Genomic DNA, 24,683 nt, shown 5'->3' on the forward strand with positions numbered 1-24,683 from the left:
CAAAATTATTCTGTTCAACTGTAGAAATTCAGAATTGCAACTTCCTATCAAAAGATGCGATTTTATCTCTTGTATTAAAAATTGTAATATTCTTTCCTTGTAATGATAAATTAATTTCATTGCATTTTGTAAAAATATCTGCCAGATATGCAAGACTCATCAACCATGAAGAATTTCTTAATAATTCAATAAAATTTTGTCCTAAATTATGTGACATCAAGAAACCATTATCTCACTACGAAGTTCAAAAAGCCTCAATAATGCTTTTCCTCTGGATAGCCATCTCACTTCAGTATGTAATAAAAGTGCATTATGTACACTGCCCATTTCATCGCACAAAATTTTAAATAATCTGGATTGAAGAGGTCGAGATTTTACAGTTGATCATTTTTATGGCTTCATCCAAAATAGTTTTTAAATATGTACAAATTCTTTTTGTTACTAGTGCTTGTCTATGCAAAACACAATGACTTTTGGTGGCTCTTGTAGCTACTTGCAGGATACGTGTTACAACTCCCTTCATCTTTCCTACCATTGCTTGAGCACCATCTGTACAAATATCAATACATTTCTCCCAACGGATTTCCTGTTTTTTAATATAATTATTAATACAGTTGAATATATCTTCTCCATTAGTTTTTTCTTGTAGATATTTGCACATGAGTAAATCTTCTTCAATACTTTTATCAAATATGTAACGAACAAACACTAGTAATACAGCAAGTCCTGCGACATCTGTAGATTCATCCATTTGCAATGAATATTCACTGCAAAGTCTAAGTCCATGAATTAGCTCTTTTTCTATGTCAGCAGAAAAATCTTTGATGCTGCATGAAACAGTATCATTTGATAATTGTACTGCATCTATTTTTTTAGCAACCTGCTCGTTTAACATGCATGATACAATGTCTTTCACACAATGCTTAATGAGCGTTTCATCATGAAGTGCAATGCGGTAACTCATGCGAAAAGACGCCTCTGTTGCATTTTCAGTTGTAGCAATTGTAGCCTTTTGAAGTTTAGATTTTTCTAACAAGTCACATCGTCTCTTAAAAAAATGTATATCTTTTCCTTTGTAATCAGTGTGTTTCGTTTCAAAGTGCCTATGAAGTTTAGCTGGAGCCAAAGAACTGTTTACTAGTATTTTATTACATAAAACACGCATTGCATCAGGAGCATGTGTATTCCCAATACACGTAAATCCATAATTTAAATAACTTTCATGGTACTTCCGTTTTGGTCTGTTCTTAGATGATTCTTGTTCTTTAATATTAGCTTTTGAAGAAACCACAGTTTGCAATTCCATATCTTTTGAAGTTTAGATTTTCCAATCATACGAGTAGATGTGTCAGCAGAAGTACTTGCTCTTCCTTGTGTTACAGTTCCTGTCTTTAAACAAGAATCCATGGGTATTTTTTCAATATTCGAATTCCAATATTTGTCAGAGCTATAATAAAAACAAATAGAATTGTGTTGTAAATTTAACTTTAGTATCAAAAACAATAAGATTATAAATAAGAAATGTCGAATAATATAAAAGTAAATGAATAATGCAAAATAGTAAAAAAAGACTGCAACACACAAAAGTAAATATGAATTGTAACAATACTTGTAAGGAAAGTACTAAACCGTATGCAAAATAGTAAAAAAAGACTGATTTGATAAAATGTTCAGTAACAAAAATTAAACAGTTCGAAATAAGTCAGATATTAATTATAAAATTAGTTAAAAGCGTAAGAAGAATTATTATTTTAAAAGCCGCCTCGCCTATTCCCTATATACGGGAATAAAAAGGCGTTAGCGGATTTTTTTTTTTCCAAGGGCCCGGTCCCAAGAAATTTACTCGTAAATACCTTTCCAAAATTTTTTAAAGTTCATACATTAACATAAGTATTAATAATTAATTGTGGCCTAATCATAAAGAGTATTAGTACACATGTATATGGTGTGGCATGTTGACAAATATAAATTACATTTAAATTAATTATCAATCACTGGACTAATGAAATCTTGTAGCATGTCATAGTTTCTTCAGGAAAACATCATTAAATTAATTTGTGCTGATTTTCATTGACATATTTCATTCTGATCACCAAATATATTTATAATATTATTATAAGTACTTACGAGTGAATGCAGACTTTTTCTCCTGTGTGCTGGTAGTTTTGCCCTCCTTTTGTACATCCTGGAGATCTTTGTAGGCTTGAGGTGGATGACTCACTATCTGTTCCATCACAAACACCTTCAATAAGAGATTTCTTAATACCAAAATTAAACAAAGTGCCTTGTCTCTTATTCATATTAATTTTAACTCTGTCTTCCTATTACTTTTAAAAAAATCATGGCACTCTGGTTTCAGAACAAGCACTTACACACTGCAATACGAACTTGCGAAGAAAGTATTCAATATTACTAGATTTGAGAACCGAATACAGACTACCTTGATCTTCAATTTCAGTGGAAAAATTTATACTTCCTTGCTGATTGCTCACTGACATTTGCAACACAGATTGTATTTCGTTCAGTTTTGAGAACACGCCACCCATTGTTGTAATCGGCTTGCAGGCAATTTTTATGATCGGTCATAAACAGCGGTATTCTCTTTCCTGATTGTTGAAAGATTTCAATGTGTGGAAATTAACGATAATTCATGAATATTTCCATGTTTAAAAATATGCTGCTTGGTCACTGACATTTGCTACACAGATGTCATTTCCTTCAGTTTTGAGAACAGAGGATATGACAATGACACCAATTGTTGTAATGGGCTTGCAGGCAATTTTTATGACCGGTCATAAACAGCGGCATTTCTTTTCCCAAATGTTGAAAGGTCTCGATGTGTGAAAATTAACGATATACAGATGTTATTAGGTGTTCTGGGTCTGAGCTTTTCGACATATTCACGAATATTATTCTCTTCAGAATATTTTTACTATAAAATATTTATTCATGAAAAATGCTTAGAAAACTAAAATGACAAATTCCAGAACTTCTCGCAGAACACCTATTCACCTTCCGCGGAACACAGTTTGAGATACCCTGGTGTAGAGTAATCCCTGATATTTAAAACATCGAGGGGGTTCCCCAAAATTCAAGTTTAAGTACATATGTAAGTATACTTCTAGGAAATGATAATTATAATGGAAATACCCTTTTTAACAGAACTGAATTCAAACAAATTTTAAAAATAAGTGTTGTTTGAACCATGTTAAATCAAAATGTACCATGTAAAAATAGAATTGCTTTTGTTTTCTAAATCATGTAAAAAAAAAGGCTGTGTAAAAAGAGAATTAGCTGTAGTTTGTACTGTTAGCTTCAGTGTTATAGCAAATTGTCTGAAATATGCTTTCTTCCTAGTTACTCTTTTTTGGCTGCAATTTATGTGCTGTTATTAGCAGTATCCCTTCTGCTGTCACTCAAATCTCACTAATGCCTGTAAGTTTAGGTAAGGTTGCATCAGTGTCACAAACTTCTCTTTCATTCTCAGGTGCTTCTGGCATTAGTATATATATAAAACACTGTGATATCGTCATAGGCCCATAACTATGACTTTACAGCTTGTATTTGCTACCATCAGTTTTATTACCTGAGAAACTTATGCTGCTTTATTGGTCATTCTCAGACTTTCTTGTCTCATTGTCAAATCTCACAAACTATATAGAAAACATGTATTAATTGTTGAAGCATTAGGATATCACACAACTCTCTCCTCATAGAAACAAGGAAATGCTTAGAGACATAACAGCTTTACAGTATTGTAATATAATTTTAAAATAATAGCTTCACAAATGTAAGAGAACTAAATATAATTGATTATTCCTATATATTTTACTTAATATGTCATGAGCTTCCTTCAGAGAGGAGGGGCAGAAGAACTGGTAACAGCATTTAAATTCTGAATACAAGAATGGATCATACAGTAGGAGGAAACACTGCTAGAGTTCAGAGATGTGGGAATATATGTATAATTAATTAAAATAAATACATATATATATATATATAAACAATTATCAGCAATCACTTCCCAAACCTTAGAGATAGGCATACGGTCTGTCTGATTAGGAGGGTGCTGTAGGACTTCACATGATTTGATTCAAAAAATAGACTATCTAATTGAACCTACTGTAGTGTAGCATTTTGGTACAGTTCCATTGAAATCTAGTGTCAATATCATGAGAAACAAGGCCTGAATCTTTAGATTCCAAAAATCTTATGTAAACTTGTATATATAATTCTAATAATACTATTTCAATTCTAATAGTATTATTAGAATTCCAACTCATGGAAACAGAGCTTATATAGCATCGACATAACACTGCATTATCCTCAGCAGCAAAATGCTCCTGGTGCTACTATATAGTTAATAGCAAATATATATATAATAAAGTAATAACAAGTTTTTATAGAAATTGTTGGATCTGAGTAAACAAAACCATTTATTAACCATTTCGAATAAATCTAATGTGCAAGCACAAGGAATACCAGTTATGTTAAATTAATTCTTTCCAAGTATTTCTGAATTAAATTTTTCTTAATCATTGACTAAAGATCTTCTTAAATTTTCTTTCATGAACTCTATATTAGTTTACAATTAGGTTCCATAATTTTCAATTCCAGTGAAAATGTAAACTTATCCCCATGATATAACTTGTTCATTCCTTCAACATCTTTGACTTCACTCAAATCTCCTCTTATTTGTCTTTTCTCCAAGGTTTGCAACCTACAAAATTAAAGTCTTTCTTCATAAGAGACGCCATACTTTTCAGTTTGCAATCTTGTCATTTTTCTCTGTACCTTCTCCAGGATATCTTTTTATAAGATAAGGACTCCGAACTTGAATATGATTTTGAGCTAGGGTTAACTGTTGTTTTGTATAGGAGAAATAATTACATCTTTGTGTCAAATGGCAAAGTTATTAATGAAAGACTCCGATGTACATTCTTGGCTATCTTACATAGTTTATTTTTTATTGGACTGCAGTATTATTTCTAGGTCCTTTTCATTGTCACTTATCTTTACAAAAATAATTGGTTACTCTCTCTTGTATTTTGGTGACTTGGGTTAAGGATGTTGCATTTTATACTGTTAAATGTTAATTGCCTTTCATGAGACGAATGAAACATCGTATGGTATTAATTATGGCAGTATAGATTAGAAAGAAGATATAGCATTTGGGGATAAAGAAAATGAATTCTTGTTCTTCAGAGACGACTATCTCAGGCATTATGTAAAGAAGGACATACAAGGATCAAGAGTTTGGGATCTGATCGTTTCATCCTCTGAAGAAATGATCAGAGTGATCACCTGGGTTGTAGCTAGCCACATTAAAATTCCTGTGAGAAAAGGATACATGTGGAATTAAAGGGCTTATGATTATGGTCGGCTTAGAAGATAGCTTGGAGCTATAGTATGGAACCGACCAAAAGATATTTAACAACATTGATGTGCGAATATATTCTGAAGGTCAAAAGGCTGAACAAAAGTAGTTGTCATATAGATGAATAAAGGGATTAAGCATGAAATTTGGAAGAAGAGGATACTGTGAAGGCAGTACAACAGAGGCTCTGATTTCCAAGTTAGCATCAGCTTTAAACCATCAACCTTTAGCAGAATATAATCATACAACTCTTAAAGACATTATTCGTATATAGGAGACATTATTCCTGAAGACATTATTTACAGATATAATGGGCATTATATCACCAGCAAACTTCAGAATTATCTCCAAAATATATTTTCCAAGCAACAGCATCGGCCTCAACAACCAAGACATCCTCGAAGTCTACCTTCACGTAGGTAATTGAGGAAGAGAGATTATGCAGAAATGCAGCCCTTATATAAGAAGAATTGTGGAATGTGTGCAAAGACTATACTAGATGGGGCATCTTCCCCTCTCTCTCCAAAGATCAGCACAAAGGTGGAGTGGAGAAGACAGTATTCCAAAAGAATACTGTCTTCTCCACTCCACCACCACATTCACCTGATCAACACCAGCCTTGTGTGCTTGGGTTTGTTCCTGAACCAGCCATTTATTCTCCCATATCACATTAAGAAATTGTATCGGCTTTACTTCCTAGTAATTTAGCTTCTGGCCCTGATTGCTTTCCAGTCACATTTAAGGAAAGTGCCCATTTGGATCTTTCAAGATCTTCTGAACATTTTCCTCTCAACTAAAGTTATTCCACCTTATTTACGGAACTTAAAAACTATATTTATCCCAAAGAAGGATACTGCTAGTAGTGCTGCAGATTACAGGCCTGTTCTTCTTCAACTTTATCATGAAGTGTTAGTCAAGAGACTGCAAAAGTATATCCAACATGATGTTCCACAGAGAGCCTTTGTCCCTTCAGATGGATGTGCTGAGAACATCTATATTCTTTCCACTCTCCTTTCCGATTCCTGCTGAATGTCATCTTAGGCCTTTGTTTATGGCTTCCCTGGACCTTCAGAAAGCCTTTGATAGTGTTTCTCTTCCTACTATGTTAAGAGCACTATCTGTTGCAAGCTGTCCAGATTCTTTTCTTTCATGTTTTATACTTTAATAATTCTCTAACTATTAATATTGGGGCATGTGTTCAATGAAGAAACTCATCATTGATGAGTTTCTTCATTCTCTACCTAACCATATTGGTTAGGTAGAGAATGCTTCTTCTTTTAATGCTATGACCTTTGGAGACAATCTTATTCTGATGGCCTCCACTAAGGTGGGCCTGCAGGAACTCTTTGACTGGGCAGTCAACTTCTTTCATGTTAGAGGTCTTTCCATAAATGTAGAGAAATCTTGCTCATTAGCACTTGTCCCATCGCAGCATGACAAGAAGCTAAAGGTCAAAAATCTTGAGTTTTTCCTGCATTGTCTTACTGTCCTGGAGGAATGGAGATACCTTGGTATCTTCTTTACACCAAAAAGACAGTCTTCTATTCCCTTCTCTTTACAAAATGTTTTGTCATCTTTAAGGAAAGCTTCTCTCAAACCCCAGCAAAGGCTTTTCCTCCTTTCAAATTATTTGCTCCCTATGTACTATCATAAGTTGATACTCATGCCTATGTCTCTCCCATACGGATAGGACTGTTCGCTCTGCCGTTCATGGCTTAGGCTTCCTTTAATACTCCTATTGCCTATTTTCATGCCATAGTGAAGGACAGCAGATTTCGTATCCCTTCCCTTTGCTGGCATATCCCATTCCTCTGTTATAATAGAATTAAATATCCACTTCTCAAATTTTCAGAGATACATTTCATTGTCTTGTTATTCAGGATGACCTTCAGCATACTATAGGGTTGACCAAGTATCAAGGTTAACTGATAGAGACTGCATTGGCAGAGCATAAGAAACCGGCTCCTCAGCTATATAGCTCTGTCGATGGTACATCACTTTATGGATCTAATCTAGTGCCTCCCCAGCATCAGTGGGTATGGGAAGGTACTAGACTCCCACTTGTTTGCGAATTTATTGACGTAATCAGGGCAGATCAGTGCCCTGCCTGCCCATGAGTGCTCGCACAACCTGCAGCCACAGAGGTGACATAAGTTTTAGGACAGGTTGTCACTACAGTGAAACCCGTTTTCATATTGCCCAATGTTGTTTTTGAACTCATGGTATACAGGTGAAGCAGCATGATGCCATGGTCTCCATATTAAAGAAATGGTTGAAAACAAAGGTTGGGAGAATGCTGTTGAACCACACTGTAGGACTACAGCTGGTATCAGAAAGCCTGATTTAATTGCAAAGAAGGATGAAAGAGTTTGGGTTATTGATGCACAGGTAGTGGGTACCAGGCACCCACTCGTTATCAGTCATAGGAACAAGGTCTCATATTATGGACAAAATATAGATCTTGCTCGACAGATCGAAGAGGAGCATGGGTCAGCTCCTCATTTCACTAGTGCTACTATAAAATTTTTATGATGTTATCTATTACGATTATTATTTTTATGTTGACGAACTATGTCAAACTGCACCGTTAGTTATATTCTAAGATTTTATTTATTCATCTTATTCTCTTTCTTATGTCTACCATACTTCTACTCATTTAAATCTGTCTGTTAAGATATCTTTACCTTTTTCTATCTTAAACCGATTAATTTAGTCCCCGCTAATCCTTTATACTACCTATAAGTGTTAGCGCTGTTAGTGAAAAGGCCTCTAGAATAGGCAATTCATGGATACAGTGTTAGCTATTTCCCACGCGATATAATTCAGAGAAAATTTATTTGTTTTTTCGACTGCACCACCCTGAATTAAAGTTATGGCACAGGATGAATAGTTATAACACTTATAAAATAGATCACTTTCTAAAATAATACCTTAAATAGTCAGTCATGGCAATTTCTCTGATTTTAGCACATGGGTTCAGTTATTTTTGTGAGATAGTTCATTGGTCAAAAATCAGGCTATAGTTTTAAACAAACAAAACATCTTTATTTTACTTTAAGCAGAATACAATAAGACACACATTAAACATTCTCTCTAATTCCTACTTTAAACTTAAAATTGTAACCTTACAATATAGACCTATATTGTAAGGTTACAATTAAAATATAGCATAGGTTCCAACAGAGTGAGAAGAAGGTGAAATTGTTGCACTGCATAAAGGTGATAAGGTTGTGGCTACAAATTATAGACGTCTGTATATCTAAAGTTGCAGTCAAGGTACTTGAGAGATTGGCAAGAACTAGAATACAGAAACGGGTTGATAACAGACTAGTGAGTTGGATTGTTGACTGGCTGTCAGATATCAGAATGGTGTCAATATATGGGGTGCAGTATCCCGAAAGAGGAAAGTCACTATTGGTGTGTCGCAGGGGTCTGTGTTGGAAGCGTTGTTGTTCAGTTTGTATATTAATATTGTTAGGATTGATTTTAACTGTTGATATGCAACTGTTTGTAGATGATGCAAAATTGAGGAGAGCATACAGAGTGAAGCGGATGTTATGGCCTTACAGGAGGACTTGAATAGATTGCTTGAATGGGCATTTAAGTGGAATTATCAGTTCAGTGTTGCAAAGTGTAAGGTTTTGAAATTCAGTAAGCAACAGTGGGATGCAAAATGTACACTTGGTGAGGAAACTTTTAAGGAGGTACAGGAGATGAGACATCTGGGCGTGGTGGTGGTGGACAAGATCCTGAAATTCAGGGGCCAAATTGCACAGGTTGTGAAGTCATCACATCAAATAATGGCGATGATATGGAGGACCTTGACATGCAGAAATAAAAAGGTTATAATTCTATTGTAAGGCCTGATTAAGCCTTGTATGGATTATTTTGCACAGATTTGGTCATTGGTTTTCATGGTGATGAGGATATGTTAGAAAGGGGGCCAGAGAAAATTCACGAAGGTGATCAGTAGTCTTTGGAATGTGGAGCATGAAGACAGATTGAGGGAATGTAAATTGCAAAGTAAACGGGAGGATGAGTGGGGGGAGATATGATCAAAACTTTTAAGTTAGTCGGGGATTGTTATCAGGTTGACATGAAAGAAATTTTTCATAGAATTGGGGGGGGAGGGTAGAATAAGAAGCCTTCTTTGGAAACCGTATAAGGAAGGTGTGAGCAGAGGAGTGAGGAGAAGGTTCTTTGCATGGAGAGTGATTGAAGAGTGGAATGCATTTTTAGAGTGTGTTGTGAATGTAAACACATTGAATCATTTATGGCAATGCTGGATAAGCTTTGTGTGCAATAGTGTATACTTCCCATGATGAGTCTGACTCCATAATTGTCAGATGTTAATAATGATATTTGAGTTGGCCTAAAGCCATAGCCCTTGATTTTCATTACTAATTGTTCTACCTACTAAGGTGTCATCTGCAAATTTTAACATTCAATTTTTAATTCTGTGATCCAATTTCATTGATAAAAATTAAGAACAACAGCTAATTCAGTACTAATTCCTCTGGAACCACATTGATTATCCACAGTCCAGTTTCAGGCATAACATTGAATACCGCTCTCTTTCATCTCTCCCTTAACCATCCTTCTATCTACTCCAGTGCCTTACCCTTAATGCCATATTTCTAGAGTTGGTAAATAAGATAAGTGGGCAGCATATTGGATGCTTACTAAAATCCAAATATATTAACTGTTTCAAGTATCTAATCTTTTAATAACGGTTATTATAGTAACTAAGATAAATAACCCTTACTTTTACTTACAATATTGCCAAGAATGGTTAACTTATCAGGTGGTTCCAGAAATTACAAGCACATAAGAAAAAAAGCATTGGACTTTCATCAGACTTGCCATACTTTTAGTAGTATATTAGTATATAGAAGTGGAAGGATTTTTCCTTCCAGACACTAGTTTTTCACTCCAGAAAGCTGGCCGACCAACAAATTTTTCAACTTATGCTCTCAAAAAATGTCACAACTCTGAATGACCCCCCCCCCCCCATTCATTTAAGTGCCTCTGTAAGAAAACAAAGTTTGTGCCTGAAGTAATTTCAGGACTGGGCAACTCATAGGATGGTGGTCTGAAAAGTTCTCGGCATCGATCATAGATGGCAACACTATTGGCAAGATTTTCTTTTTCCTATGTTGGTACAGCTGTCTGAAACAAAATTGTTGTCTGTATCCCTTGAAATGGATAAAATTGAGTGTTGTGCGGTTATAAAATTCTTTGTAAAAGAAGGTTTAATACCAAAAGAAATTCATTCGAAGTTCATAAAAGTTTATGGGCAATGGGAAAATTAAGGGATCTGCATTATGAATTGTTGGAACATTCACCTTATTCCCCAGATTTGGCTCCCTCTGACTTCTATCTCTTCCCAAAACTAAAAATCTTCCTTGCTGGTCAGGGTTTTTCTTCGAATCAAGAGGTGATTGCAGCTGTAGAGGGGTATTTTGCAGATCTTACTGAGAACCACTACAGGGATGGGATAAAAGTGCTTAAGCATCGTTCTAATAAATGTATTAGTCTTAAGGGAGATTATGTTGAAAAATAAAAATAATTTTGAAGTTATAAATTCGTTTTTTCATCATTAGGCTAAGAACTTTTCAGACTACCCTCATATATAGAGAAGCTAATGAAGTCAGCAAATAATATTAGTTAGCATGATATATAGTTTAAAGGAAGAAAATATTAATAAAAATGCATTTTACTGATTGCTTGATATCATAGCAAAAAATGAAAATACCATAAAAATTGAATAAAAGGCTGCTAACTGAATGCTTTTCTGCACAGAAAGCTAAAAAAAAAATTTTTTTTTTCAAATTTTATATGGTAGTTCATAATAACTTATGAATATCCTTGCTGTTCACTTACTATTACTTGGTTATTTTAGTTAGCTCTAAAATTACTGACAACACTTTTCTTCAAATTCTTTAAAAGCTAACTAATGGTTATTGAAATTTTCTTAGTAAACTAGGTGCCAGTATCTGATATGATTTCTTCCTGGGGTAAGGCTTTTTTTTTTTTTTTTTGTTCAGGTATCAATTAGAATTCTCTATCCAGAATAAACAATAAACAGTTCAGGAAAAATACCATCTTTTGGTTAGAAACAGACGAAATGCATGTGTTATGTGAAATTGCTGTTTGTTTACACTCTGTTGTTATGAAATTTTCTACTTCTAACTGCTACCTTCTTTTGTTTGCTTATGAAAAGTATGTGACAAAAATTAATATGCGCTACTTTTAAATAAAATAAAATTTTAAAAAAATCGAAGAAACCAACTGAAAAATGTTTGTGATAATATTTTAATTTAACAACGTGAAAAGAATATTAGTCTAGTGCTTTTCTGTGATACATGCAGCATTCCTTAAGCTAATTAACCTTCAAATCTGCAAACAAAAACTTGATTTCCCCAACATTGATTAGATTTTTTTTTTTTTTTTTCCCATAATCCAGAAGCTCCATTCTAGAGACCAAACATGGGACTTCTTCAAGCTGCTATGTACTTCTGATAAGCAGGAAGGTGGTCTCACACTGGCCAATGAAATTTATCTCCTTACCGAAATACAGTTTTATACATTCTCCATAGTGGGATTCAGACTTATAGCCTTTTGGTTGGAGAGCAAAAAGTGGGTAACTAAGTGTTACCCACTTAGGCAGAATTACTGTAATTTTAAAATTTTGAGTATTTGGATAAGTAATAATTATGTTATCTGCAGTTTATTTTAAAAAAAAAAAAAACTGAAAATTATTATTGGAAGAAGATTATTAAGATATATTTTTTCTTTCTCTGTAGAAGAAAAAAAGCCTACTGTAAATGATTTAGCAAACCAAAAAGGTATATTACAACAGGCAAATGGCTGGAAAATTTATCATATTACCACCCAAATGGATGATGTGGTAAGTTTTCAACAGTATCTTTAATTTTATAGATTCCTTGCATCCATTGTAGCTGATTTTTTAATTGTAGGCTATGAATTAGAGTGATAATCAACCCAGACTGCAATTCGATATGATGTTATTTTGGAATCAAACCAAGATTCTACATTCTAGTAGATTTAATTATAATGTTTCTTGAAATTGCAGAACTTGAAGACATCATCCTAATCCTAACTGCTATGATTGCATTCCTGTCTCAAATTTTGGCAGGAAATTGTGATAAACTGTTTTTGTTATAATGAATAAGTTATGTAACCTTGTGTTGAATTGCAAAAGTTAACCATTATTTCCCTTTGAACTCTAGCATATGCTCCTGTTTACTCAACTATAACCGAGACATGAGCTATGAATCACATGCTAGGCAGCTCATGTCTTGTGACTTGTGTGTTGAATGTCATCAACTGAACTGATCCTTTCTTTTCTCTATGATGAGTTGTTCTTGTAACATAGGATGAAATATATTGAAATTAATAAATACTATTTTTTTGTACATGTCAGCTGTTATTAAAAATAAAGTATGTCTTTTACACGTGCTCCTTTAAAACCTCTAGTTACTCACCTCTCTCTCTCTCTCTCTATTCCTGTTATGATACACCCTTGCAAGGTGGTCAGTTAGTAATTTGTGATAGACAGATGGTAGAGACATGACAGAGTCTTCTGCTTTTGTCACATCACTAACATCTGCATTCAATGAAGTTATTCTTCCATAATCATCTTTCCTTTCTCGATATAATAGAAGGGGAAAATGTTTTGTTCAGCTAATTTTCTCACATAACATGATTTGGACTTCCTCACTATTCCAGTGTTTCATGCTTGTGCTTTGTATTGCTTGTGAGCCTTTATATGTGTTTCTTTTAATATTCATACTGCATCATTTTCTGTTTTTGTACTCATGCTTAATGATACTACCCATCCATTTAATTCAGCATAATATATCCTCCTGATCCTGGATAAGCCCGTTTGATACTAGTTCTTAACATGTTATTGCCAGCCATTGACAAATTTGTTATGTGTTGCCCATGCAGTTAGGCATGAGAAATGCTCATGCCTTCTGTTTGTGTATCTGGTGGGCATGAAAGGAGAAAACAATCTATTCTTTTAAGGATATATTATTATTGCACATTCCATGAAGTCGTCAGACTCATTGTGGAAGGTTCATTCAACTGACATTTATTGTTATTCAGGCCTCCATGGAGTCAAAAGACTCATCGTGGGAAGTCGTTTTTAGGAAACACAAAGTCTATCATACCACTCCTTGAACCCATCGACCGTTCCTGCTCTAACCACTCTCTCAGGCAATGCATTTTGCAGTTCAACCACCCTCCATGCAAAGAAACCACTCCTTCCCACTGTTTGACCAAACGAAAGAACTCCCCAATGTCTGCCCTGTAACTGCCTCTCGACAGTTTAAAAGTCTCGATCATATCGCCTCCCCTTCTTCTATCCACCAAACTCTGCAGTCCACATTCCTTCAGTCAATCCTCATAACTGACATTGCACAGTCCTCGGATCATCTTTGTTATCTATCTCTGAACCCTTTCCACAGTTAATTTATCCCCTTCAAATCCTGGGGACCAAATTTGAGAACAATAGTCTAAGTGCGGTCTGATCAGGGAATAATGGAATGATTACTCTTTTATCTCTGCAGCTCAGTGTCGTTCTCAGTATTGCTGCAATCCTCTGGGTTACCCTCACCACCTTTGCAATATGTTCCCTGAATTTCAGGTTACTATCAACAATTATCACTCCCAGATCTCTTGTCTCCCCTACTTCTTCCAATACAGCTCCTCTAATCGAGTATGCAGCCTCCTATCAATGTATCAAAAACTTCAAGACTACATTTTGCTCCATTAAACTAATACCCCCCTTCATTTGCCCATCTGTCTAGTTTATTCAAATCCTCTTGCAGGGCTGCCACATCTGCACTATTACTGATAACCCTTCCCAGCTTCACATCATCAGAAAACAACTGAATATCCCCTTGCAATCCGTTGACAATATCATTGATATAAAGGTTGAACAATACAGGTCCCAGTACTGAGCCCTGTGGAACACCACATGTAACCTTCTGCCTCCTTGATATTGCCCCACCATACACAACTCTCTCTGATACCTATCAGACAGCCAATCCTGAATCCAGTTGACTAACCCGACATCTAAACCCATGTGCTGTAACTTAGATATCAGCTTATCATGTGCCACCCTGTCAAACGCCTTTGCAAAATCTAAAAAAATGGCAGTATATGCCTTTCCCTCATCAACTGCTCTTGTCACTTTATTATAAAAGGCAATCATATTACTAAAGCAAGAGTGCCCCTTAACAAATCCATGTTGATTCTCACAAATAACATTACCCTCATCCGCCCAACGCTGTATATCAGGGGTTCTGGTTCCCAACCTTTTTGGTCCCCGTACCCCCTTGGCTATTAGCAAATTATCCGGTACTCCCTATTTGTTATAATAAGAAATAAATTCTTAAGTTTACCATACAGATTCAAAGAATATAAGAAATAAACAGTAATTAAGTTTTCATAAAAGCTTTATTCGGTAAATAAATCGATTAAATTATCATAAAATCATAAAATATTTATTAAACTGCAGTAAAATCGACTAGTGAGACCCTTGATTCTGTTTCTTATCCACCAATAGTTTTATTCTTGGTACAGTTTTTGAAATAGATACCCGCATATCATGTTCAGGCTCCAGTTTGTTTCTTGTTTTGGACTTGATTGAAAACAGAACTGAGAATCCTGATTCACAAAAATAAGTTGTTATAAATGGAATTATAATCATGTAAGCAAGTTTGGTGATAATAGGATATGCTTCTCCAAGTGTACACCAAAAATTTTGTAACTTCATTGATTAGAATTCAATTGGGAGTTTCTTTTTATTGGGGAGATCACTTAGCTCGTCTTTCACTGGGTCGTTGTCACTGATTTTTTCTAAATCAATATGAAAAGGGTTATGTATCCAGACTTCATTCATTTGGTCAGGAGGAATTATTCTTGCTCCACCCTTCTTCCCCAGAGAGTCAATTTTTCTTGAAACGATTGTATCTTTTCTTCAGCCTCCGTGAGAATGACACCTGTACCTTGCAGTGAAATGTTCACAGAATTAAGAATTCCAAATACATCAGAAAGATAAGCCAGAGAACTCTCAAAGTTTGGATCTTTGAAATATGAAGCAAAAGCAGATTCTTTTTCGACTAAAAAAATTTCATTTAAATTTCTAAGTTCAAAAACCCTTCCTAAAACATTTCCTCTGGATAACCATTGTATTTCTGTATGAAGCAGCAGTACAGATATAATCTGCTCCAACCTCTTCACACAAAGATTTAAGCACATGGTAATTCAATGCTTTTTATTATTATTATTATTATTATGTGACACCTCCAGGGAGGGCACCTAATCTACAACTCTCCATCTCCACAATCCACCAACTACATCAACGCCATCTGCTGCCACCCACCACTCCCACTAGTATTTTCAGGGACAGTCACAAACATCCATGCCCATGGCTGGATTCGAACCCTCAGCCTTTTGGCTGGAGAGCGGATATGCTAACCACTCGGCCATCTAGGCTTTTGCTTTGATAACATTGACAACTTGAACAACAACATCCAAAACGGCTTTCAAATTATGTGGAAGTGTTTTAGATGCTAAAGCACATCAGTGAAGGATGCAATGGCTTGTAAAAATATTTCGGTTGATTTCTTTAACTAAAACGGTGAAACCTGATTTTTTCCCCAACATAGCAGGAGAACCGTCAGTACAAATAGATTCTACTAATTCCCATGAAAGGCCATTTGGATCAAAAAAATCATTCACCAACTTCATAATGTCCACTGCCTTTGTTGTTTCTTTCAAGGGTTTACAAAAAAGAAATTCCTCTTTAATTAGTAAATTTAGTAAATATCTAGTAAAAACAAGAAGCTGTATGCAGTTAGAGACATCAGTTGATTCATCCAACTGTAAACTAATTCTTGCCGGACTTTTCTTGATTTGCTCCACTACCTGTACACGTATGTCTTCTGACATTTCTCGAATCCGATCACAAATTGTATTATTTGATAATGGTATTTGTACAATTTTCTCTTTTGTTTCTTTACCACACATCAACTCAACTCAGCAATTGTATGTGGTTTCTTTTCTTTGGCGACCCTCAATGCGACGATAACTGGCCTCCAGTGCTGGCTTCTTTGGGGTAATAAATCTATGGTCATGAAGTGTGATATTCTTACCAAATAGTGCTCGTTTTATTCTAAATGAGGACTCTAACTCGTTAGAATATTCGGGATGAACATTCTGAAGATGCTCTCTCAATTTTGATGGCTTTATACTGCCATTGCTGAATATCTTGGAGCAAATGAAGCACTGCGGCTTTTGCACACCTTCTTTGTCAAGCACAAAAGTAAAACCAATTGCATATGAATCTTGGTAACAATGTTTCTTTGGCATGGTCATTCCTTGGGTCTGCAAAAATAATATTTTTTTTGTATATAAATCCTGATCTAACCTTTCATTTTAAAAATAAGCTAAAAATAAATAATATTTTAATGTATTTAAATCTTGATCTATCCTTTCATTTTTAGAATAGGCTAAAAATAAACTATAAGCTACTTACAATTAGATAAAAATTTAGTCAGCAAAAGTGAAGTCGGCAAAAGTAATTTAGCTAACCTATGTTTATCACTAAAACGTGTGTACTGTGAGCATGCCGAAATGAAGCAGTTGGAGTGTGTACCATACAGTAAGTCACACGCATGCTCAGGAGGTGCAGATGCCGCAGAGGCGAGCCTTGAGGGAGTACCTATCTGGCAATTTCACTAGCTATCTTCAATCTTAACCAGCCATTTTGAGTTATTGGACCCTGCAGTGAGAAAAAAGTCTATACAACCTCACTGTGTGTCCGAAAAGAGATCTGAAATGTTGCTGGTGTGGCTGACAGACAGTACCAACATGGAATAGCCCGGAAATGTTGATAACATAACTATTTTTGGAATATATTAATAGCATAATATACTTATTTACCTGCTATTCACTGTACCCCCTGGAGAAGCTTCCCGTACCCCTGGGGGTACGGGTACCCCAGGTTGGGAACCCCTGCTGTATATAGTCCCTCACTAATTTCCCCAAGACCTTAACAACTACTGATGACACACAAACTGGCCTATAATTAGACACTTCCAGTCTGCTACTACCCTTGTGCAGTGGCAGTATCTTACCATCCTTCCATTCCTTGGGTACCTTTCCCACAGCCAGACTTTTTATTGAAGAGCCAGGTCAACGGAGCTGTCAGTTCATTAGCACATTCTCTCAAAACCTGTAGTGAAATACCATTCAATCCCACAGCTTTACTGGTATCTAGAGTACTCAGTATTTGGAACACACTCTCCTCTTGCACCTCTAAACCCTGAACCTGCCCTATCCCTCTAGTATTAAAACCTTCTTCTCCAGGATGAAATACTCCAATAAAGTGCTCATTGAACAACTCCACTATGTCCTCTGCATCAATCACTCTGTTCCCATATTTATTATATAGAATCTTAAAATCCTTAACATTCTTTGCATTAATGACATTCTGGTAATGTGTTCCATCCACTCCTATCCACCAAACTCTGCAATCCACATTTCTTCAACCTCTCTCCATAGTCAGCATTTCAAAGTCCTGATATTCTCTTAGTCACTCATCTCTGGACCTTCTCCAAATCTCAGCACAGTAGTCCAAGTGTGGTCTGACCAGTGCTTTATATTTTAGCACAACCACTTCTTTATTCCTACATGTTAGAGTACTTCTTATCATAGCAACACTACGATGTACAGTCTTTGCAACTCTTGTTAATTATGAATTTCAGAATAAACATCAAGATTTTTAAGTCACTTGGATATGTACGCTTGTAGAAGATTGGAATAAAACTGTTTGTACTGAATAATGTCCTTCCCTTACCTAACTGTCTATAGACATAAACAAAGTAGAAGGTTTATTGTATCTGTAAATATACAGCTAACAAATTATTTCAAAATATTGGATAAGGGAAAATTATTTTAAGAATTTTTGACAATCTTGAATTTTTTTTGACTCTCACATTCCAGGAAATCAAGAAAAGCCATATTAATATTTTTAATGTTTTTTTTTGGAAATCACCTGGAGTAAAATAAAAATAAATAAAAATGATGGAATATGTTATCATGCTCCTTTAACCTCCCTACCGGCTAGGACGTCTATAGACGTCCAACTAAATCTGGATAAGATTCAGCCCACCTGTTTAAAGAACCTGGATTCTTATCCAGGTTCTTTAAACAGGTGGGCTGAATCTTAGTGCAATTTGACTGTCATGTCCATTAGAAGGTGTGATAAACCCTCACGCTGTGAGAACGGTTAATCCGATTATCTCCTGTCCGTAGCTGCCTCTCAGTTGCCTATAACAAGAAACGGACTTTCTTGTTCCATGCTGGTGAACTGGATTTTAATTATATATGATAGACTAAAAATAGAGAAATTATTTATATTTTTGTTTTCTCTTTTTATTGTACAATACAATTTTAATTTCTGGACAAAATAAAGATCTTGCATAATTTCTTCACTTAAATATTGCCTTACCTTGGAGAACCAATTTAATTTTTTATTTTTTTGCGCTAATTTTTTTCTAATCGCTTACTAGACAAAAGATTTTTCTTTGTTCTCGAAGAAATTAATTCACGATAATTATTTGAAATATTTTTTTATAAAAAGAAAAGAAAACCGGCTGCCGACGTTCCAGATTATATTAATTTTATTTTGTACAAAACCATCGAAATCGAATAATACTTAACAGATTTCCTTTAGGACACGCTTGAGCAACTTTGCTTTATAGAGAATAACATGAAATTCTTTAATCATATTACTAAATTTTTTCTTCATGTTGTATAGTAATCTGTACTTTCACTTTCTTGGTTTCCTTGTATAATTGGTCATTACAAAATGAAATTAACAGTTATGATTTAAATTTATATTTTCTGCATAATTCAGATATTTTATTCTCCAATTTTTAAAGTAAGCGATACATTTGCTTATTTTTATCATTCAAAATATGTATATCAAATGTGAAATTTCATTTCCATATTTTTACAATAGAATTGAACTTTATTTCGCCTCCGATAGTTTAACCCCCCCCCGTTGCATTACTATCACACACCCGAAAACTGTTATGAAACATAGGTACAGTTTTTATTTAATTCGTTATTTTTCTCTAGTAATTGTTCCACATAACTTTAATTTTTCGATACTGAAACTATGTGGTGATTATTATAAATTAGCAAATTATAAATCAGACAATATACATATTTCCTGATTATTATAAATCAGGAAATTATGTGATATTCAGATATAGGCGAAATTAATATTTAAAATCACTGTCATCCTTCAAATGCAATATCAGAATAAAGAAAGTGAAAAACCCGAAGTTTCGAAATACATTTCGAAAGCCCGCTCTCGAAATGTATTGGTCTACAGACTGGATTCTGAAAACGCCAATGTTTCGTGATGTTATGACTGAAAAACAATTCAGTCTCATCATGAAGTATTTGTATTTTCAGAATAATGAGGAATACGATCAGGCAACACATCCTTGCCCAGTCCTCAACAAAATTTATGATTTTCTGATGAAAATCCGTCAAAAATGTAGATCACTCTACATTCCTGAGAGAGACTTGAGTATCGATGAAAGCCTTATGCCATTCAAAGGTGGACTGAAATGTAAGCGGTATATTCCCAAAAAGAAAGCGAAGTATGGAGTAAAATTTTTTATGCTTTGCGAATCGGAAAGTGAATATCTTTGGGATTTCAAACCTTATACGGGAAAGCAAACTGTAATCGAGCACGATAAATATTCGGATCTCCCCTTGTCGATGTGTGCAGTAATGCAGTTACTAGACCCTTTACTGGGGGAAAGGTTACTGCATTATAATGGTTAATTACTATATATGTGTCCTGAACTCACTGATTTGCTTTTACAGCATCGTACAGATAGGTACTGTAAATGCAAAAAGGCGAGATATGCCTCCAGATCTGGCTTCAGGAAAGCTATCGAAGGGGGAAATCCGAACTTATCAGCGAGGGAAAGTCTTTGCACTACGTTGGAAAGACAAAAAAGATGTTTTTCTGCTATCTTCCCGGCACAATCCATCAGCGGAATCCATGGAGAAGCATGGTTTGAAGAACGAAAAACCCATTGCTGTGTGTGCATACAACGACACTATGGGTTGAGTCAACAGGTGCGATCAGCAGCTATCATTCTACTCTGTAATGAGGAAACAGCATAAAAAATATTACAAAAAAGTGTTTGGACATGTTATTTGAATTTTGAAGTGTTTGGATTTTGTTATTTGGAACAGTTTCCTCCTGTACAAGAAAAAATGTTTGTCTACCATAACATATCTAGAATACAGAATAGAAATTGCGAAAGCATTGCTGCATGTACATACATGCACCTTCTTCAGCAAGCAGAAAAACAGGAAATCCTGCCAGACATCTGAGGTTGAACGCTGCTAACTCCAACCATTATCCCGAAAATCTACACCAACGGCTAATAAAAAAAAAACCTGCACGCAAATATTATGTATGTAATAAAAAAAATATCAGAAAGGAAACAAAAATCTGGTGCCCTGAGTGTAAAACTGCTTTGTGTGTTTACCCTTGCTTCAAGGTGTTCCACGCTGTTCAAGAATTTCAAATTCTGAACAGTATGAAATAAAAAATGTTTGTTTTCAAGGCCATCAAAACAGTCCTTTTCAGGACTACAAAAATTGATAGAGGGATACCCGAATGCACTGTTTCTTTTTCATCTTGAAGGATAATTTTTAAGTTCTTTTTATGACACAGAGAAACTGGAAAGAGTATTCCAGGTAAAGTATTTCATCAAAACAATAAAAAATAATGAAATAAAATCTACCCTATATATATAAAATGATAAGCCTTTTTATGTCATGTTTATCGAAACATGACATAAAAAGTTTTGAAACTCAGGGGCTACCCTGAGTGTCGAGTCATCAGAATTCAGGGGCGGAACCCCCTTTCGAGTTATCACAATTGAAGGAGAACTAGTCTACCATACCGGAACACGGAGGTTTGGGCATAGCCCCCCCCCCCCCTAGTTAATAAATGAAATATATAAATAATAACGGGAACATTTTCACCTTGCCAACACTCAACATTGGTGTGATATGGATTCCAAATTTCTTGTTTCGGAGATATATATATATATATATATATATATATATATATATATATATATATATATATATATTACAAAGTTTTGTAATAAAAATTTCTGCTACAATGAAGTTTGGCAGAATCAACAATATTATTACCACCTTATTTCTGTTTCTCGTGTGGGAGAAAAACGGTAAAATGTCACTCTTATAATTATATGAGATGTTATAATGGCAAAAATAGTAAGAAAAAAGTCATTTGCACTTTCTCTTCAAAACACAAAGAAAGAACATTGTAAATTCAGCCAGTGGAATAGAAAATACTACATATTTTTCTCCTGTTATCTGATTTTTTTTCTTGTAGTACAAGGAAGAAATCACTGCATATAACATGAAGTCTGCAGGAGGGAAAAAAATCTGGAAATTGGTTACATTGTAACGAATAGAGAAATCATGTCAGAAAAATTATTCACGTATGATTCTAATCTCAGCAGACATAACATTTTCTTCTAGATTAGATATCTAAAGTAACTGAACCTTTGCTACTATTTTACACTAAAATGAATGGGTATGTTCCCCAAGTGATTTATGTTTGTAACAGCTGTCTTGCGAACGATTTATGAAATAAATTATCTGAAATATCCGCAGATTGATTAGGTCTATACCCCCCCCCCCCACAAAAAAAAAGAAGATTATGAAACGCATATGCACCTTTTCTTTGAAAATAATTCAAATCCTCTTTTTCAAGATAATTGTATTATTTAATTTCTAATTTTTGATAATAAAAGTGAAACTGATCATTATAAATTAAGCAATTATTTTGGCATAAATAATGTATAAGCATGTAAACGAAATATCAGTATTTCTGTTAGGATATAGGTAATCAACAATCGAAAAGGAAACGACATTCTTGACATATTCTGCACTACAGTCTGGGGCACTTTAGTGTTCTCCCCTTTCTTCTCAATAGCACTGAGAGTAATAAGCCTTCAACTTTTCCTGCAGCTAAGACGATATTACCAAGTATTTAGAAGACGTAGATTATTTTAGAAATAGCTTCCAGCAGCAGAAGTAATATTTAGATTTTTTTAAAAGAAAAACAAACACAAATAATACTACTGAACTTTCTTTTGTGTGGTATGCATATAAACAATTTCGCATGGTGAAAATATAGCATATTATTTCTAAAATTTCACAGAATTTCAGCGGACGGTAGAATAGCTGGTTTTAGATTGCAAATAAATAGAACAGAATTAGAAGCTTCACAATACAATCTGATTGCCGTATATCTTTTGTCAAAATGGTAAAATGAAGTAATTGATTTTGAATGCTGCCTAGAAAAGCTTTCAAACCTGTATAGAAATTTAGAGTAGTTATGCAATTCAGTTCCAGGAGAGAATAAGGGGGGGAAGCATTAGAAAATCTTCAAAATGAGCAAAAATGTTGAATCATTCCGTATATGATATTTTTCACATTATATTTTCAACATATCTACGAGGATATGCACTAGATATTATCGTAATATGCATAATACAAATAAATAAATAAATGATGAAGGCGAAGAATCACTGCTAAAATATCATTGGATGTAAATTTTTGATACCAAAAAGACACGATCGGAAACCGAGTAATGCAATTTAACATTTTAACATTTTTTTTTTATTTTGTCTTTATAACAAAAAATCGTTTCTAAATCTGAAATGTGATGATCCATATAATGCTATTTCACTAAAAAACGAAAGAAAAAGGACATTTATTTCAAAAAATATTATTTAAAAATATAAATATTTGACATAATATTTTCAAAGCAAACATTTGAAAATTTTAAAATTCGAAAAAAAAATATTCAATTATTATACGCAAAGTGAAAGAACAATCAGTGCAACTCTTCCGGTGCACTGATTTGTAGAATAAAATACACCAAATTTACCATCACTAAATAGATTCATTGCAAAAGCTGATCAGTGGTCATTTCAGGATTGATTTTTTTCGCATATGTGAAATTCGTTTCAATTTTTAGGAAGAGATACAATAAATCATTTTAGAGGCAAGATAGGTCAAATAACTTAGGACAGTAAATGAAATTCTAAGCAACACAATAGACGTAAAGACGGGGGGGGACACAAAGGTCACTCAGCAACAGTTAATCCACTAATATAGAATAGCCGTAACGAGATTAACGGCGGAGGAAGATAATGGCATGATAAAAGGTAGAATGCCGACGAAGTTTAGATCCATGAAAAAAAGCTAGGGAGTGTTGAATATTTCATCCACACTGGCCGGTTGGGAGGTTAAGTAAAATCTGCATTTTCAAATCTGTTGATGCAGGAGGCTTTATTTGATATAGAAATATATGTCAAATATCATATTACAGGATTTTGAATTTTCTTTTGTAATTGAAATCAAAAAAAGGTGTCTAATTATTTTATAAAATTAATAATTTCGGTGGGAGGATCTCTTTGTTGTACATAATATTTGATATTTATTTTCAATTACTGTAAGGAAGAAAAATAACAAAAACTATATCCCTCAGTTTAACTTTTAGCATTGAACACTAGCATATGATATCATTGCAAGTTCATCATCTTCCTAAAAGAGGGTAAACCTCTTTTACCTTGCGGTGTCGAAGGTTTATTAATCATCAGACCTCACACCGTTCACAGGATAAAGTGTCAGCCCTATGCCCTGGCGTATCCTATGTCCTGTAGTGTTGAATTCTCAAGGCCGGTTTGCCTGCTTTGCAGGATGAAAAACCCCAGATAAACTGGGGAAAAAACCCTACTGTCGATGCTGAAGACTAGCTAACTTGGCTATGGCTGAGGAAGATCCTTCAGCTTCTCACGTCACAGGCAGGAATCAAACCTAGGACACTCCTTCCCCAGGCATATAGTTGTGAAGTGCACAGCCACTAGGCTAACTGTGCGGACTAAGATAAAGATTTACTACAATTTGTAGACCGCGTTTTTATCGAAATCGCGTTATATGAGGGTTACCTATATATGGTTGCGGAGCGCGTAACCACTCGACTAACCACACGGGCCACTGCAAGTTCATTGAATTGATAATACACATACAAGTGCAAGTTGATTGAATTGATAATACACATACAAGTGCAAGTTGATTGAATTGAATACACATCTAAATGTTTCTTTTCAAGCAGTAAAGTATA

General features: G+C 34.7%; 1 protein-coding gene across 4 annotated transcripts in view; it reads left to right on the forward strand.

Moving 5' to 3' along the window:
- Sap130 (Sin3A-associated protein 130) overlaps positions 1-24,683 on the forward strand; it is a 474,798-nt gene that overhangs the window by 420,634 nt on the left and 29,481 nt on the right. For all 4 annotated transcript variants that reach the window (XM_090411834.1, XM_090411836.1, XM_090411835.1 and 1 more), the window contains one exon: positions 12,184-12,287. In XM_090411834.1, the coding sequence (XP_090267960.1) occupies positions 12,184-12,287 (104 nt within the window). The remainder of the gene's footprint in view (positions 1-12,183; positions 12,288-24,683) is intronic.

The sequence above is a fragment of the Typopeltis vanoorti genome, chromosome 22 (genome assembly GCF_054136105.1).
Source record: "Typopeltis vanoorti isolate ZY-2024b chromosome 22, IOZ_Tvanoo_1.0, whole genome shotgun sequence".
NCBI classification, from domain to species: Eukaryota; Metazoa; Arthropoda; class Arachnida; order Uropygi; family Thelyphonidae; genus Typopeltis; species Typopeltis vanoorti.